At 45.4% G+C, this 18,105-nt stretch overlaps 1 protein-coding gene across 1 annotated transcript; it reads left to right on the top strand.

The window, feature by feature from the left end:
* The first annotated feature begins 2,787 nt into the window (after window positions 1-2,787).
* Window positions 2,788-12,598, top strand: LOC121796833. The gene is made up of 2 exons (XM_042195609.1): window positions 2,788-3,234; window positions 12,125-12,598. The coding sequence occupies exons 1-2, from the start codon at window positions 2,788-2,790 to the stop codon at window positions 12,596-12,598; spliced, it is 921 nt and encodes a 306-aa protein (XP_042051543.1).
* The last annotated feature ends 5,507 nt before the right edge of the window (window positions 12,599-18,105 follow it).

Below are 18,105 nucleotides of genomic sequence, written 5' to 3'. Positions count from 1 at the left end.
CCTCCCCATCTGCAAATTCTCCCGTGAACCCAGGTGGTGGTTTCTATGAATACTAGTTTTGGTATCTCCCCATGTAGAAACAGTATTAATTTTAGCAACTGGCGAGAATGTTTCAGCATAATCCACACCATATGTCTGGGTGTATCCATTCGCCACAAGTCGTGCCTTGTACCTTTCTATTGTTCCATCTAGTTTTCTCTTTATCGTGAACACCCATCTGCACCCGACAGTTTACTCCTTCAGGCAGTTTGCCTTTAACATATGTATTGTTTTTCATCAGTGCTCTCATCTCAGTAAGCATGGCTTCCCTCTACTTCTTATGCTTCATTGCTTCCTCAGCTGACTATGGAATTTCTTCTTCATACAGTGCAGCCTCAAAAGCTCGTTCCATTTTAGTCAGGTTCCCTTGGACATAGTTTTCCACTCCATAACGACTTTTCTTCCCTATCTTATCAGGGGAGTTTTTTGTGGAATTCCCCTTGTACTCCAGAAAGGGAACACTTATTTCCCGGTGTCTCCATCCACAGTGTTATCTTCCTCTATCAACTGGGTCAGTAATAACTGGACTTCCAATACTATTTAATTCAGGAATTACCTCGGATATCTTCGGAGGAGGATCACAAGGGGGTGGATGAGATGGTTCTCCCGGGGAGACCTGCTCGGCGGCAGTGACCACTGGATCTATTGGACCTCCAATCGAGGAGCTTGGCAATGGCACAACCCAACTTAGATAGTCCTCGGAACTACCTGGATCACTCTCTCCCTTACTACTAGGGTGGATGTGGTAGAAAAATTTGATTCCCAAGAAATTCCAGTTCATAGTTGTGGTGATTTTTCGGGTGTAGGGATCAAAGCATCTGTAACCTTTTTGGTTCACTCCATACCCCACAAAGACACATTTGGTTGCATATGGTGATAATTTGGTTCTTTCATGTTATGGGATATGGGTGTAGACAGTACAACCGAAGACTTTAGGCTGGAAGATTAAGGTGTTCATGTATTTTGGCTTGTTTGGATAGTATATCTAGAGAAGATTTCATATTCAGAATTTTAGTGGGGAGGCGATTGATGAGGTAAATGGATGTAGCAACTGCTTCTGGCCAAAAATATTTGGGGACTTTAGAATCGATCATTAGAGCCTAGGTCATTTCTAAAATTGTTCTATTTTTCCATTCACCTACCTCATTATGTTCAGGTGTATATGCACATGAGGTTTGATGGATCACGCCCTTTTCTTTACAAAATTGGGTCATAACACTGTTAACAAATTCCTTCCCATTATCTGACCTAAGGGTTTTGATAGTGGTATGAAATTGTGTTTCGATCAGTTTAAAGAAAGAGGCAAACTTTCTTTGTTTCGGTGGCTTATGGGAAATGTTTCAGAGCGGGAAGGATGGGGATGTGGAACAAACTTCGTGATTTACCAACAAGAAATGATGGTTTTCTCTGGCTTGTGGGAGGTGACTTTAATATTTTTGTGTCTGAGGATGAGAGACAGGGAGGGGTCAGAAACATGGCTAGAGAGATGATGGATTTTGCGTAAGCTATTAGTGACTGCCAACTCTTGGATGCGGGAGCAGACGGGCCTAAATTCACATGTGCAAGAGTGGAGACCTTTGAGAGGCTTGATAGAGTTCTTCTTGGGGAAGGATGGGCGAACCTTTTTGAAACCACCAGAGTTACAAATCTTCCAAGAATACTTTCTGATCATTGCATTGCCCCCTCCTTATTCCCTACAGGGTATCGGGGCCGATGATTAGGCCATCCTTTACGTTCCAAAACATGTGGGTGAGACATCACTCGTTTGTGAAGGAAGTTGAAAGAGGTTGGAGGGAAGACACAGGTACGAGTGGGAAGATCAATGTCCAAATCAAGTTGAGCCGCCTTAAACGAAATTTGAGAATCAGGAATCGTGTTGTCTTCGGTAACATCTTCGAAAGTTTAAAAAAAGCAGAGGAAGAGGCTCAGGAAGCTCTGAAGAACTATGATCAGAATCCCTCTCCGGTGCTGAGAGCTGAGTCGAATAAATTTGTAGCTGAATTTCTCTTGAGGCTGAAGATGGAGTAGGATTATTGGAGGCAGAAGGCAACTTTAAAATGGGTGGCTGAGGGAGAAAGAAACACAAGAATTTTTCAAGGGTGGGTTAAACAGAAAAGAGTTAAATCAAGAATTCATATGATCAAGGATGGGGAACATACTATCACATATGATATTGGCATTAGAAAATCAGTGGAGAATTTTTATAAGGAGTTGCTGACGGCGGATGTGGAACCGTTGGGGGAGCCGGACTTGGACATTCTTGCTACTCTTCCCTCACATGTAAATATGGATTTGCTTGAAATGGTCCAATCTGCAGAGTGAGGTAAACCAAATTGTGTTTGGACATAATGCGGAGAGTGCAGCTGGTCCAGATGGATATTCGGCTTTGTTCTTCCGGGCCGGCTGGGAGGTTATTGGAAAGGACGTAGTTGATGTTGTGCTTGACTTCTTCTCTGGGACTCAAATTTTAAGGGGAATTGCAGCTACCTTAATTGTTCTTATTCCAAAGAAGAAGAACCCGACAAAGTGGACTGAATTCAGACCGAACAGCCTTTGCAATGTTATGAATAAGATTATCTCCAAAATTCTTATAGCAAGACTGGCGCCTCTTCTGCCATTGTTAATAGTTCCAAATCAGAGCGGCGTTATTAAGGGGCGGCTATTGATTGACAATGGTCTCTTGGCAAAGGAGCTCTTTCATGAAATCTGGAAGGGGATGACCTCCCCGAATATGTTCTTAAATTAGACATGGAAAAAGCTTATGATCGAGTTCAGTGGTTGTTTCTACTCAAGGTCTTGAAGCGGATGGGTTTCTCAGACAAATGGGTGAGTCTTATTGAGAACTGTATCTCTCCCTGTTGGTTCTCGATGCTAGTAAATGGATGCCCAACTGGTTTCTTCAAATCTTCTCAAGGTCTTAGGCAAGGAGATCCAATTTCCCCCTCTCTTTTCATTTTGGCAGCAGACTACCTGTCAAGGTTGTTGGACCGCTTCATTCTGGGGAGGAAGGACATGATGTATCGCACGACAAGGTATACCATGGGAGTTTCACATTTGGCATATGCGGCAGCCATCTTAAATCTGTCAGAATGTCTAAAGCACTACATGGAAGTCTCGGGTCAAAGAGTGAATGTGGGAAAGAGTTGCTTCTTCCTTGACAAAAAACATCATGACTGGGCAGAGGAAATTAAGGAGGTTAGTGGCTTTCAACATGGGAGCCTTCCTTTTCTATATCTTGGAGTTCCAATCTTTCGGAGTCCGAAGAAAACCAATTTGTTTATGTTAATTCGAGATAAGTTATCTTCAAAAATACATGGCTGGAGTCACAAGCATCTGTCTTTTGGGGGATGGTTGACGCTGATTAGAAGTGTTCTTGGAGCAATACCAATTCATATTTTCCAGGTTTTAGAACCTACAAAGGGGGCTCTTAGACAGATTGAACAAGTGATGACACGTTTTATTTGGGGGTCTTGTAACAACTCAAATAAGACTCATTGGATTAAGTGGGAAAGGGTCTGCTTACCTACGGAGGAAGGGGGGTTTGGGTATTCACCGATTGAAAGATTCTGTGGATGCCTTTAGTGTTAAAATGTGTTGGAGATTTCGAAAACAAGGGTTCACTCTGGGCAAGGTACATGTTTCAAAAATACTGTTCAATCTCTTTTCCAATGGTTACATATCGGTCAAATCGTTTCAACCCGATGTGGAGACGAATGTTCAAGGTAGGAAGCTTATGCCGAAAACAGGTTAAATGGGTGCTGGGGGAGGGAAATATTGGCATGATCAATGGGTTTCCAGTGGCCCGCTAGCTAATCTATGCAGCCCCAATGTCAATGATTTTTGGTTGGGAGACCAATGAAATGAAATGGAGTTATGGCTTACGGCTGAAGAGGTGGGTTTATCTGATGAAGTTATTGAGGAAATACTCCAAGTTCCTTTTGCCAGAAACGGTAAGGACAGAGGAAGGTGGAAACTTATTGGTGATGGTAATTTTTCATCCTCTTCGGCATGGGATTTAGTGAGAAACAGAGCAGGAAAACGGCTGGTTCATGAGCTCATCTGGGGAAAATGTGTTAGCACGTCAATATCCAAGTTCTTATGGCGGCTGTTGGCCAATCGGAGCCCGGTGGATATGAAATTGCAATGGACAGGGATTTCTTTGGCATCTAAATGTAGATGTTGTGAGAAACCGAATGCAGAATCAAGACTTCACTTATTTGTTAATGGGAGAGCAGCTAGGAGGGTGTGGCAACACTTTGCAAGGTGGTTCCCTCAGGTCCCGCAATTTGTGGAAGAATGAGAGAATGTAATATCCGAAAAAAAAATAAATAAATAAGATTTTTACTCTTTTAACTAAGGTTTGAATTTGTGAATATCTTCTTTAAGATATGGTTTGGTAGTCTTAATTGATTTATATTATTTATGTATGTGAATATTTAGATTTTTATGGTTAATTGAAAAACAAAATAAAATCCTAATTAACAAATTATATCTCCCTCTCTCTCCCTCTCTCTTTCGGTTTCTCTCCCTCTCCCCACTACTTTCTCAACCTCTCCCCACTCCCACATAACCGATGCACTCCCTTTCTTTCCAATCTCTCCCTCACATCGGTTCCTCTCTTTCTCTCTCGCAATCGTTCTCAACATCACGGTAAGGTCTCCCTCTTTCTCCCCCTCGGTTCTCACCTTTTTCCTTTCACTCCCTCTCATCGATTTCTTGGTTCATCAAGGTGTTACTCTCTCTCGTTGTGAATCGGAGTCGGAAGAGGAAGTAAAGTGTTTGAACTATCCGGGAAAGGTAACCCAAGACCCTAACTCATGATAATTTCGAAAACACATGCATTTAGGACGTTATGAATGTTTTAGATGCTGAATAGGCTTTGTGATTATGTGTTTGTGTGGGGTATGTCTTCGGTGGTGACTGACAGTGGGTTCCGACCCCTTTTTGACTGAGCAAACGATCTCCTTTTGGTACGAAATTTTAACTGTGTAAACTTGGGTGTGTCTTCTGTGTGGTGTGTAAATTTCAGCTTCATTGGATGTCGGATGATTTTATAATGATTTTTGTAAATAAACTGCGCAGTTCTGCGAGATGTACGTTTCTGGGTGATGTGTTTTTGTGCAATGGGTGTGAATCTGGGTGTTTTGATATTATGATGTATGTGGGTGTGTTTGGCCAAGGGATGGCTCGGAGGAATCAGTGTTTGGTTCGAGTGTTTTGTGTGTGTTGGCCGAGAGTTTTAGGGTTTGGCCTAGGGTGGTGTTGTGGAGAGTTTTGGAGGGTTGATCTCATGTTTTCGGGTGTGTTTTGGGATGTAGAATGTGTGTTGTGAATGTCGTATAAGGTTTGAGAATCGTTGGTTGGGGGAAAACTGGTGTGCACTTGATCGGGCCAGCGGCCGAGATGCCGAGCCAGATGCCGAGACAGGTGCCGAGCCAGTGCCGAGACGGGTGCCGAGCCAGGGCCGAGCCAGACGCCGAGACATGTGCCGAGCCAGGCGGCCGAGACGGTCGGCCGAGGTGCCGAGCCAGGCGGCCGAGACGGTCGGCCGAGGTGCCGAGCCAGGCGGCCGAGACGGTCGGCCGAGGTGCCGAGCCAGGCCGAGACACCGAGCCTTTTCCGAACCTTTTCCGAGCCAAGTGAGCCGTTTGCACAAGGAGGGTATACCGGGAGTACGAGTGTTTCGGTTGTGTGTCGTGTGCGCGTCGTGGGTGCGTGGTATGCGTGTCGGGTGCGTGCGTGGTGTGTTTCGGACGTGTGTTTTTGTGTGATTGACTTATAAGATGTTGTTAAGTGTGTGTACGTGTAATGTGCTAGATGTTGAAGTCATCCACGTAGGAATCATGCATTGTCGTTTAAACCTCGTCTTTCCTGACTCTAATTATGATATTTATTTATCTTTCAAAAGGGTGATCTTTTACGAGGAAATTGTGGTTGAAGAAAGGAACTATTTAAAAGCTAAGCAATTGAGGTGGGCTTTTCTACCCTACTATTTTGTGGGTTATCTTTAATACGGACGTTGTTCCGGAAATGTTTATGGAGATGAACTGTTTGTCTTGCCAACTGTTTTGTTTTGAAACCTATCTGAAGTGGTTTACCACATATGTTTAATCGAATTCGGGTCTGTTGGGCTGCGAACCCTCAGGCTAGTGTACACGAGATCGGGAGCCATCTGAGAGCAAGTTGGCCGGTCTAGTTGACCTGGGGTGTGGCCACGCCCCTTGTCACCCGTTGGATCAGATAGTGTATGATGGTGGGAATAAGGGTGGCAATATCTGAAAATGACTGCGCAGTCGAATTTATGAAATATGTTTTAGTGTACTTGGGTTATTTTCTTTACACCTAAAACCCCAAGGTTACACTGTTATGGCATGACAAACTATGATTTTGGCGTGTGTCCACTGAGTGCAATAAGTACTCAGCCCTGCATGTTGTTTTCTTAATGTGCAGGTTGAGCGACGATGGGGATGACGGATGTTGAGCAATTAAAGTCAAAATTGTGTTTTTACTTTGCCTTTTGGATGGTGTCGTGTCGTCATACCCGGCATTATCTATCTCTTGGTCTGTTCCGCTGCTTTGTAATCCGATACAATGTTTTCATTTAAACTCTGTTTACTTTAACTTTAGAAATGTCGCTACCGTACTTTGTTTTGAAGTGAACTTCCTCTAATTAAACGTTTTCGGGTCAAGTATTCTTGTTCTCCCATTTCTTCCCCGCTTCTTTATTCCTCCCCTAGTCGCGGTCCACCGTACTTCCTATCCTTAGGAAATGCGGGCGTGACAGAGTGGTATCAGAGCCTAGGTTTTCTTTCTGCTCTGGATCCAGGAGTCTTTTTCTGTTTTGAGTAAGTTTTCAAAAGTGTCATTGGCTCAACATCCGACTCATCGCACTCAACTTGAAATGAGGTAATGAAAATTTTGAATTTTTGGAAAGTTTAAGTAAATATTGATGCATGTGGAAGGGTACAAAGTGATGTGAAAAGTTGGAAATTATGAGAGTTATGAACTGTTATTGTGTGTTGAATTTATATGAAAGCATGTGGCTGATGTGTGATGCTATGATGACGTGAATGTTGATGTGAGCTTTTACGTGTGAATGTGTTGGCCTTTTGAATGATTGAACTTAGACGTGAGAGGTTTCACTAGTGCTTCTTGGACCTATAGTAGATAAGGACTTTTGGCCTTTGAACACCAGCGGGCTTGGAATTAGAACAGTGATACGTCTGCATACACATATCTCTCTCTTCTTCGGTTATGCACCCTGTTTTTATATGCGAGGCGATTGTTTCTGTTTTTCTATAGATGGCGCGTATGTTCCGAACCCCGCGACGGAGTGATCGTGATAGACTTAGGGCACAGAGGGTGCTCAGGGAGTATAGAGTGTACCGGAAGAAGGATCACATACCGTTGATTGAGTTCGTAGCGCACTTCGATACCCTCTGGAGGGCAGCTCAGGAGTTCGGAGTGACAGAGCATGACGGCATTGAGAAGCTAATAGAATTGCTCCCTGACAGCTGGAAGGAGTGGGCTGAAAGAACGGCGAGGAGGTACACGTGGCATGAGCCCGTTACCGATGACATGGTGGGCGACATGGCTGGCTTTCGGAAGGCCGTGTATTGTGCACTGGTAGACTCTCGAGAGGAGCAGCCCCCACAGGATGTGCAAGAGGGGATCGTGTATCAGGACAAGTACGTGAGTCTGTACGAGGGTGAGCAAGGGTTTGAAGATAACTATGAGGAGGAAACCGAAGAGGATCCCGAGGAGGAACCCGAGGTGGCTCCGCAAGGGAATTCCGAGGAGGGCGATGACGAAGATCCGGAGGAAGGGCCTATGGATGAAGATGATCGAGTCGTAGTCTAGAATTAAAATAGTTCGATGTCTTTTTAGTTTTTGCTTTTAGTGTGAACTGCTCTTGGGAAACAACGTTTGACCTCCTTTCTTTTAATGAGAATTTGATTTTGATATATATCCTATGTGTTGCATCTTACTACATGAAGATTATGAGAAAATTTTGAGAAAGTGGTAATTTTGGATGAGAATTGTAGTAACACTTTTTGGATATTGAATCAGAATGCCGCCAAGACGTGTACGCCAACCACGACAAGGACCCAACATGGAGGCACCACCTCCACCACCACCTCCACCACCACCTCCACCCCCGCCTCAGCAAGAAAGATTCATAGTTACATTCTCCAGGCAGAATCCCCCTAAATTCGATGGACAGGGAGATCCCTCAAAAGCCGAAGAGTGGATACGCGGCCTCGAGCGTATTTTCAGGGTCATGGAGTGCACAGACAGGGAGCGCATTGCTTGCGCCACCTTTCAACTATCAGGTGATGCCGATTACTGGTGGGAGACTCGGCAAAGAACTATGAATCCTGCACGCTTGGAAGCGTTAACATGGGAGGAGTTTAAAATGGAGATTGATAACAAGTATGTCCCAAAGACGTACAGACGGGCCAAGGTGGTAGAATTCCACACGCTGAGCCAAGGCCGAATGACTGTAACTGAGTACGACCGAGCCCTCGCACAGATGGCACGATATGCGCCCGAGTTGATGGACACCGACGAGAAATGGGCGGTGAAGTTCCGGGCCGGGCTCAAGGATGAGATAAAGGCCGCATTGGCTTGTCGAGGAGAACTCTCCTACTCGGAGATCTTGACTTGTGCACTGGACGTGGAAGATGCACTCCCTAAACCAAAAGTGGTGGCGACAACAAACGCGACACCCCTACAAGCTCAGTCAGGTCATCAAGAGAAGAGGAGGTGGGATGGTGATCACACTCAGTATGGTGGCAAGAGGCCACAACACATGAAGAACCCACCCTACAATGGCGGGAGACAGAATACCTATCACCCGAGGGCAAGCTTTCCGCCGAGGAACCCTCAATGTGGAAGATGCTTCAAGTACCACACCGGAGAGTGTCGAGACCCTAGATGCTTCAGCTGTGGTAGAAGTGGCCATTACTTCCGAAGTTGCCCAAATAAGAACATGGGAACGGGGACGAGACAGAACCAGTTAGGCTTCCGTCCACCATCCCAGGCACTACCTGCACCTCAACCGCAACAACGCCGCCAAGGACTGCCGTCGCAAGCAAGAGCCTACGCCTTGAAGGGGAAACAGCTGGCAAACGGGAAAGAAACCTTTGGGCAAGGAAACTTGGCAGGTATGGGCACACTTCTCAACATGCCTATAGTTGTCTTGTTTGATACGGGTGCATCGCATTCCTTTATATCAACTTCTTGTGTGGATACATTAGGATTACCTACTGTTAAGACCGAACCCACTATGAGTGTGACCTCACCTGTAGGCGGGACTATAGATATATCCCGATCTTGTGCGTGTGTGAACTTTGGAATAGGTGAACTCAGTTTGTTGGCTCATAATTTACAAGTAATGACGATGGGTAGCGTAGACATAATCTTGGGTATGGATTGGTTAGCGGAGAACCACGTTACCCTTCATTGTAGAGAAAGGGAAATTTCGTTTGAAACCCCAGGAAAAGAGCCGACGAGGTTTTACGGAATCTCAATGAACCGACGCAAGTCCATTGTCTCCGCGCTGCAAGCCACTACAATGATGAGGAAGGGATGTCCAGCGTACCTTGTTTATTTGAATGGGGAGGAGAAGAAAGACAGGAAGATAGAAGATGTGGCGATAGTGAGTGAATATCCCGATGTCTTCCCCGATGCATTGCCGGGACCCCCACCCGACAGGCAAGTAGAATTCACGATCGATCTGGAGCCCGGATCGGCACCAATATCCAAGGCACCCTATAGGATGGCGCCAAAAGAGTTGGAGGAGCTTAAGGTGCAACTACAAGAGCTACTGGAATTGGGATTCATTAGACCTAGCGTGTTGCCATGGGGAGCACCAGTGTTGTTTGTGAAGAAGAAGGATGGAACGATGAGGATGTGCATCGACTATCGAGAGCTAAACAAACTGACGCTGAAGAACAAGTATCCACTACCAAGGATAGACGACTTGTTTGACCAACTTCGAGGGGCAGGAGTCTTCTCTAAGATGGACTTGAGGTCTGGGTACCATCAGCTGAGGGTTCGGCGAGAAGATGTACCCAAGACGGCTTTTCGAACAAGATATGGTCACTATGAGTTCGTTGTGATGCCTTTTGGACTGACGAACGCCCCGGCAGTGTTCATGGACCTTATGAACCGCGTGTTCCATCCATTTTTGGATCGGTTTGTCCTAGTTTTCATCGACGATGTGCTCATTTACTCAAAGAACGTGGAGGAGCACAAAGAGCACTTGAGAACCGTCCTAGCAACTCTAAGGGACGAGAAACTATATGCCAAGTTCAGTAAATGCGAGTTTTGGCTCAAGGAAGTGAACTTTCTTGGACATATAGTAACCTCAGATGGAATTCGTGTAGACCCGGCCAAGGTGGAAGCGGTGCAGGAATGGAAGTCGCCTTCTACACAAAATGAAATTCGAAGCTTCTTAGGACTGGCAGGCTATTATCGAAGATTCATTGAGGGATTCTCGAAGATAGCAAGGCCAATGACACAACAACTGAAAAAGGGAGTCAAGATGAATTGGACACCAGAATGTGAGGCGAGCTTTCAGTTGTTGAAGGAGAAATTGACCACCGCACCAATTCTATCTGTGCCGGAGTCAGGGACTGACTATGCGGTGTATACGGATGCGTCGAAGGTGGGACTTGGATGTGTGCTTATGCAGAAGGGGAAAGTGATTGCATATGCATCGAGACAATTGAAGCCCCATGAGCTGAACTATCCGACACATGACTTAGAACTGGCAGCCGTGGTACATGCACTGAAGATCTGGAGACATCATCTCTATGGAGTCCGTTGTGAGATATACACGGACCATAAGAGTCTAAAGTACTTCTTTGAGCAAAAGGAGTTGAACATGCGCCAACGTAGGTGGCTCGAGTTGGTGAAGGACTACGATTGTGGTATAAATTACCATCCGGGAAAAGCAAACGTAGTGGCCGATGCTCTTAGTAGGAAGTCGCAATCTCAGCTGGCCACCTTTCTTACTATCGAGGAGAGTTTAATCCAAGAGTTCAGTAAGATGCGGTTGGAAGTAGTGAGAATGCCCGAGACTGTGGAAGGAATAATAGCCACGTTGGTGATGGAACCCGACTTAAGAGCCAGAATTGTGGAAGCTCAACGGCGGGATACGTTACTAGAAAAGATTCGCTCAGAAGTGAGGGCGGGTGAACTCGGAAACTTTCACGAGGCAGCGGATAATGGTCTCACATACAAGGGAAGGTTGTGTGTGCCTAAGGATGAAGGCCTGAGGATCGAAATCATGAGAGAAGCACATGAAACCCCATACGCTGCACACCCAGGAAGCACCAAGATGTATCAAGACTTGAAGAGGCAATTTTGGTGGAACGGTATGAAAAAGCATGTTGCAGCTTTTGTGGAGAGATGCCTAGCATGTCAACAAGTAAATGCGCTACACCAACAGCCCTATGGGAGATTGCAACCCCTTGAGATTCCAGAATGGAAGTGGGAACATATTGCAATGGACTTTGTGACAGGACTGCCAAAATCCCAGCGAGGAAACACTGTGATTTGGGTGATTATAGATCGCCTCACCAAATCTGCTCATTTTGTACCGGTTCGTGCTACCTATGGATCCAACCAGTTGGCTAAGATATATGTGCGGGAGATTATACGCTTGCATGGAGTACCAGCGACAATTACATCCGATCGCGATGCCAAATTTACTTCTAGGTTTTGGACGAGCCTGCAGCGCGAGTTGGGGACTAAATTGAATTTTAGTACTGCCTTCCACCCACAAACCGATGGGCAGTCAGAGAGAACGATTCAAGCCTTAGAGGATATGCTGCGAGCCGTGGTGCTAGATCGAGGTTGGGGTTGGGAAGAAGTGTTGCCTTTGGTTGAGTTCGCTTACAATAATAGTTACCAGGCGACGATCAAGATGGCTCCATATGAGGCATGGTATGGAAAGAAGTGTAGATCGCCACTTTATTGGGATGAAGTGGGTGAGAGAAGAATTCTCGGACCAGACTCTGTAGAAGAGATGATAGAGATTGTCCGACAAATCCGTGGGAGGATCAAGGAGGCACAGGATCGACAGAAATCATATGCGGATGTTCGAAGGACCGATTTACAATTCGAGGTCGGAGAAAAGGTCTTTCTGAAAGTTTCCCCTTCTAAGGGAATAACTCGTTTTGGAGTGAAAGGAAAGCTGAGACCCCGATTTATCGGTCCGTACGAGATTTTGGATAGAGTCGGTGCGGTAGCATACAGATTGGCCCTACCACCAAACTTTGGAAATGTGCACAACGTCTTCCATGTGTCACAATTGAGGAAGTACGTGTTTGACCCCACACACATAGTTCACCAAGAAGAGATGATGGTCCTAAATCCCGATCTAAGTTATGAGGAGAAGCCCGAGGCCATTTTGGATCGAAGGGTGCAAGAATTGAGGAATAAGTCAATTGTTTCGGTGAAAGTACGGTGGAGGAATCATGGGGTCGAAGAAGCAACATGGGAATTAGAAGATAAGATGAGAGAGAAGTTTCCAGAGCTGTTTGAGTGATCTAGGCAAATTTCGGGACGAAATTTCCTTTAGGGTGGGAGGAATGTAATATCCGAAAAAAAAAAATAAATAAGATTTTTACTCTTTTAACTAAGGTTTGAATTTGTGAATATCTTGTTTAAGATATGGTTTGGTAGTCTTAATTGATTTATATTATTTATGTATGTGAATATTTAGATTTTTATGGTTAATTGAAAAACAAAATAAAATCCTAATTAACAAATTATATCTCCCTCTCTCTCCCTCTCTCTTTCGGTTTCTCTCCCTCTCCCCACTACTTTCTCAACCTCTCCCCACTCCCACATAACCGATGCACTCCCTTTCTTTCCAATCTCTCCCTCACATCGGTTCCTCTCTTTCTCTCTCGCAATCGTTCTCAACATCACAGTAAGGTCTCCCTCTTTCTCCCCCTCGGTTCTCACCTTTTTCCTTTCACTCCCTCTCATCGATTTCTTGGTTCATCAAGGTGTTACTCTCTCTCGTTGTGAATCGGAGTCGGAAGAGGAAGTAAAGTGTTTGAACTATCCGGGAAAGGTAACCCAAGACCCTAACTCATGATAATTTCGAAAACACATGCATTTAGGACGTTTTGAATGTTTTAGATGCTGAATAGGCTTTGTGATTATGTGTTTGTGTGGGGTATGTCTTCGGTGGTGACTGACAGTGGGTTCCGACCCCTTTTTGACTGAGCAAACGATCTTCTTTTGGTACGAAATTTTAACTGTGTAAACTTGGGTGTGTCTTCTGTGTGGTGTGTAAATTTCAGCTTCATTGGATGTCGGATGATTTTATAATGATTTTTGTAAATAAACTGCGCAGTTCTGCGAGATGTACGTTTCTGGGTGATGTGTTTTTGTGCAATGGGTGTGAATCTGGGTGTTTTGATATTATGATGTATGTGGGTGTGTTTGGCCAAGGGATGGCTCGGAGGAATCAGTGTTTGGTTCGAGTGTTTTGTGTGTGTTGGCCGAGAGTTTTAGGGTTTGGCCTAGGGTGGTGTTGTAGAGTGTTTTGGAGGGTTGATCTCATGTTTTCGGGTGTGTTTTGGGATGTAGAATGTGTGTTGTGAATGTCGTATAAGGTTTGAGAATCGTTGGTTGGGGGAAAACTGGTGTGCACTTGATCGGGCCAGCGGCCGAGATGCCGAGCCAGATGCCGAGACAGGTGCCGAGCCAGTGCCGAGAGAGGTGCCGAGACGGGTGCCGAGCCAGGGCCGAGCCAGACGCCGAGACATATGCCGAGCCAGGCGGCCGAGACGGTCAGCCGAGGTGCCGAGCCAGGCGGCCGAGACGGTCGGCCGAGGTGCCGAGCCAGGCGGCCGAGACGGTCGGCCGAGGTGCCGAGCCAGGCGGCCGAGACGGTCGGCCGAGGTGCCGAGCCAGGCGGCCGAGACGGTCGGCCGAGGTTCCGAGCCAGGCCGAGACACCGAGCCTTTTCCGAACCTTTTCCGAGCCAAGTGAGCCGTTTGCACAAGGAGGGTATACCGGGAGTACGAGTGTTTCGGTTGTGTGTCGTGTGCGCGTCGTGGGTGCGTGGTATGCGTGTCGGGTGCGTGCGTGGTGTGTTTCGGACGTGTGTTTTTGTGTGATTGACTTATAAGATGTTGTTAAGTGTGTGTACGTGTAATGTGCTAGATGTTGAAGTCATCCACGTAGGAATCATGCATTGTCGTTTAAACCTCGTCTTTCCTGACTCTAATTATGATATTTATTTATCTTTCAAAAGGGTGATCTTTTACGAGGAAATTGTGGTTGAAGAAGGGAACTATTTAAAAGCTAAGCAATTGAGGTGGGCTTTTCTACCCTACTATTTTGTGGGTTATCTTTAATACGGACGTTGTTCCGGAAATGTTTATGGAGATGAACTGTTTGTCTTGCCAACTGTTTTGTTTTGAAACCTATCTGAAGTGGTTTACCACATATGTTTAATCGAATTCGGGTCTGTTGGGCTACGAACCCTCAGGCTAGTGTACACGAGATCGGGAGCCATCTGAGAGCAAGTTGGCCGGTCTAGTTGACCTGGGGTGTGGCCACGCCCCTTGTCACCCGTTGGATCAGATAGTGTATGATGGTGGGAATAAGGGTGGCAATATCTGAAAATGACTGCGCAGTCGAATTTATGAAATATGTTTTAGTGTACTTGGGTTATTTTCTTTACACCTAAAACCCCAAGGTTACACTGTTATGGCATGACAAACTATGATTTTGGCGTGTGTCCACTGAGTGCAATAAGTACTCAGCCCTGCATGTTGTTTTCTTAATGTGCAGGTTGAGCGACGATGGGGATGACGGATGTTGAGCAATTAAAGTCAAAATTGTGTTTTTACTTTGCCTTTTGGATGGTGTCGTGTCGTCATACCCGGCATTATCTATCTCTTGGTCTGTTCCGCTGCTTTGTAATCCGATACAATGTTTTCATTTAAACTCTGTTTACTTTAACTTTAGAAATGTCGCTACCGTACTTTGTTTTGAAGTGAACTTCCTCTAATTAAACGTTTTCGGGTCAAGTATTCTTGTTCTCCCCTTTTTTCCCCGCTTCTTTATTCCTCCCCTAGTCGCGGTCCACCGTACTTCCTATCCTTAGGAAATGCGGGCGTGACAGAGAGAATATTGAGCTAAGGTTAAGGTGGTGGTAGAGGAACATGGGCATAAGGTCTCATCATCATCTCTGTGCCATAATTCCGTGTCTAGTTCTCTAGAATATTTGGACGGAGGGGAATGAGAGCGTTCATCGGGAGAAGGACTTTGAGGTGGAGAATGTTATTAAGAAGGTTATCACACAGCTGAGGAATCTGGTGCTAGCTAAGTTAATTGGTCTGGAACAGTGGAGGGACTGTTGCCCGAAATTAGATGTCATGGTTGATATGAGAAGTAAGGCTCGAACTAGGAAAGTTGACATAGTACAATGGAGGCCACCAGACCATTTGTGGATCAAACTCAACGTGGATGGTGCCTTTTCTGGAAACACAACGAGCAAGGGGTGGGGCGTGGTAAGGGGGTCATGAGGGAGAAATTCTTGTTGCTTTTGCGGCAGATCTTAAGGGAGGTTCTGGGCTTGAGGCTGAAGTCCTGGCCTTATTACTTGGTGTTACCATAGCCAAGTAGCACGGAAAGCAGATCTGGATTAAGATGGATGCGGAGATAGTGGTGCGATGGCTTGGGTCGGAACAGTTGCGATCGGCTGAGGTTTGCACCAGCCTCGCCAAAGTGAGACAAGAACTGGGGGGAATTAATTGGAAAGTATCACACATATTTAGGGAAGGGAACAAGGCTGCTGATTTCTTGACTGGCGTCGGCATTCAATCTGGAGTGAGGACTTTTTACCCAGCGAGATCGGCACCTGCCCAGGTGAATGCATTATGCAGACTGGATCAACTTGGGCTTCCCAAATTCAGGTTTTGATGGTTGTGCTTGTGGTTTTGTGGTGTAATGGTTCTTGCCTTGTAATAGCTTAGCATGCTGGTACTTGGTGTGATTATTCACTTTGGGGTAGTCTTTAATAAATCTTTATTTGGATGATATATATGGGATGAGGGTCCTACTTAACCCTCCACCGTGAAGGTGTTTAAAAAAAAGAGGTAAATCGATCAAAAACATCAGACTTATGTTTCAGAAAGTAAATCCATGTCATTCTAGTGCAATCATCAACAAAAATCACAAAATATCGAAAACCCTTCTCACCAACAATGGGTGCAGCACCCCAAACATCAGAATGTACTATAGAAAACATGAATATCATACAAGTATTCGTAGGCTTAAATGACTGTCTGCAGATCTTGGCCAAAGCACAAGCTTCACATGAAAAATCAGAAGGAATTGAAAGGTTCGGATAAAGCAATTTAAAGTAAACAGGAGAAGGGTGTCCTAGTCTTCGGTACCAAAGCCAAGTTTCCTATTTTGTGGATCTGTGAGCCAGCATTGCACTGCTATGTTGAGCTATCTTGTCCACGTAGCAGAGTCCTTGATTCTCAGTGCCACGCCCAAGAATCCTTCCCGTATGAATATCATGTAAAATATAAAAGTCGGGATGCATTATGGGTGTGAAATTTAACCCCTAAGTCACATGACTAATAGACATTAGTCTCTGAGATAGAGTAGGAACATATAAACAGTTCGTGAGTTGATGTGAGAGATATTTCAATTGTGCCAGACCCATCATCGGTAATCAATTCCTCATTCGCAGTTTTAATATATGACTTCGTGACTTCATCAAGGTTAATAAAATCATTTTTTGTCTGGGGTAATGGTATTAGTTGCCCCATAGTCAAATATACCAACTCTTCGAATGCCTATCAGTAATACTATGAATGTGAAATGCAACGGAAGTTTCTTGTAGGGGTGCAAAATGATTTATAGACACATAATTGGGGTCAACACAGAATTTCAGAATTTTTCATGGATCATTTTAAAATTTCGAATAGTCAGGGGGGAGAAACTTAATGAAATGGGGTCTCTTTTGTTATTAACTATTTTTATGGGGTAAAAAATGTGAATTGCACAAAATCAAATTAGGGTTTGGTTTTAAACCAAACCCTTTACCTCCTTGCACCGCGCTATCTGGTGATTCCGTCCTCTCGGCGAAATTTCTGGCGCCTCGTACATTGTCGCCGACTGGCTGGCTCTCTTGATGCATCCCCGCTCCTGATCCAGTTGGTTTTCCATGATTTCTAGCATCATTTCGCCGCGGTGTTCCATCGTCGTTCACCCCTACGGTGAATTTCGCATGTGCCGCCCTCGCCTTCTGTCGCTCGTCCCACCACTTCGGGTACCCCAATCATTTGAAGCATGTTTCCCATGTATGATTATGTTGCACACAGTGGGAACACCATAATTTTGATGTGTCGAGGCATTAATTTCCCGGTTGGCCGGTGGCTGCGGGGCGCGATGGTGCGCTGCGGTGTGATGGACGGTGGTTCTGGGTGGCGAGTCTGTGTCCGATGGCGGCGAAACCATGTCCGATATCTCCCCCAAATGATGAATCGATATTATTATCGTTGGTTCCTTCGGTGGGTGGGAAGGATGCCGGTGGCATGATGAGACGTCAAGCCGTCTTCCTCTTCACCCATCCGTAGGTTGCCTCCACTGATCATCCTTCAAGATATCTCTCCGATTTGAATCGTATTCCTGATTCAGTTCGGTCATGAGTTTGAGTGTGTTAGGAACTGATCGTCTCCATTGTCGCATCAAGTAATTGGTTGTTTTTGGCAGCGATCGATGTTGATCCACAACCCTGGATCCTCTGGTAATACGTCTCTAGATCGAGATTTCCCTTTTTGATATTGATCGCCTTTTCTTCCAGTTCGTAGATGAGGTATGGATCCCGCCTTGTTCTCAAAAGTTATAGCGAGTTTGTCCCAAAGTGCTTTTGACGTCTGATGGTGGGCGAAATCGGCAATAATTTCATTTTTGATGTTGTCGACTATCCACGAGAACACCACCAAGTCGTTCTCTTCCCACTCGTCGAATCCTTTGCTCCCGGGTTCTGGGGGGCTCGATCTGATATAGGAA

This window comes from Salvia splendens, chromosome 3 (genome assembly GCF_004379255.2).
Source record: "Salvia splendens isolate huo1 chromosome 3, SspV2, whole genome shotgun sequence".
Taxonomy (NCBI): Eukaryota; Viridiplantae; Streptophyta; class Magnoliopsida; order Lamiales; family Lamiaceae; genus Salvia; species Salvia splendens.
The sequence above is the reverse complement of the archived record's forward strand: the minus strand, read 5'-3'. Positions and strand labels throughout refer to the sequence as shown.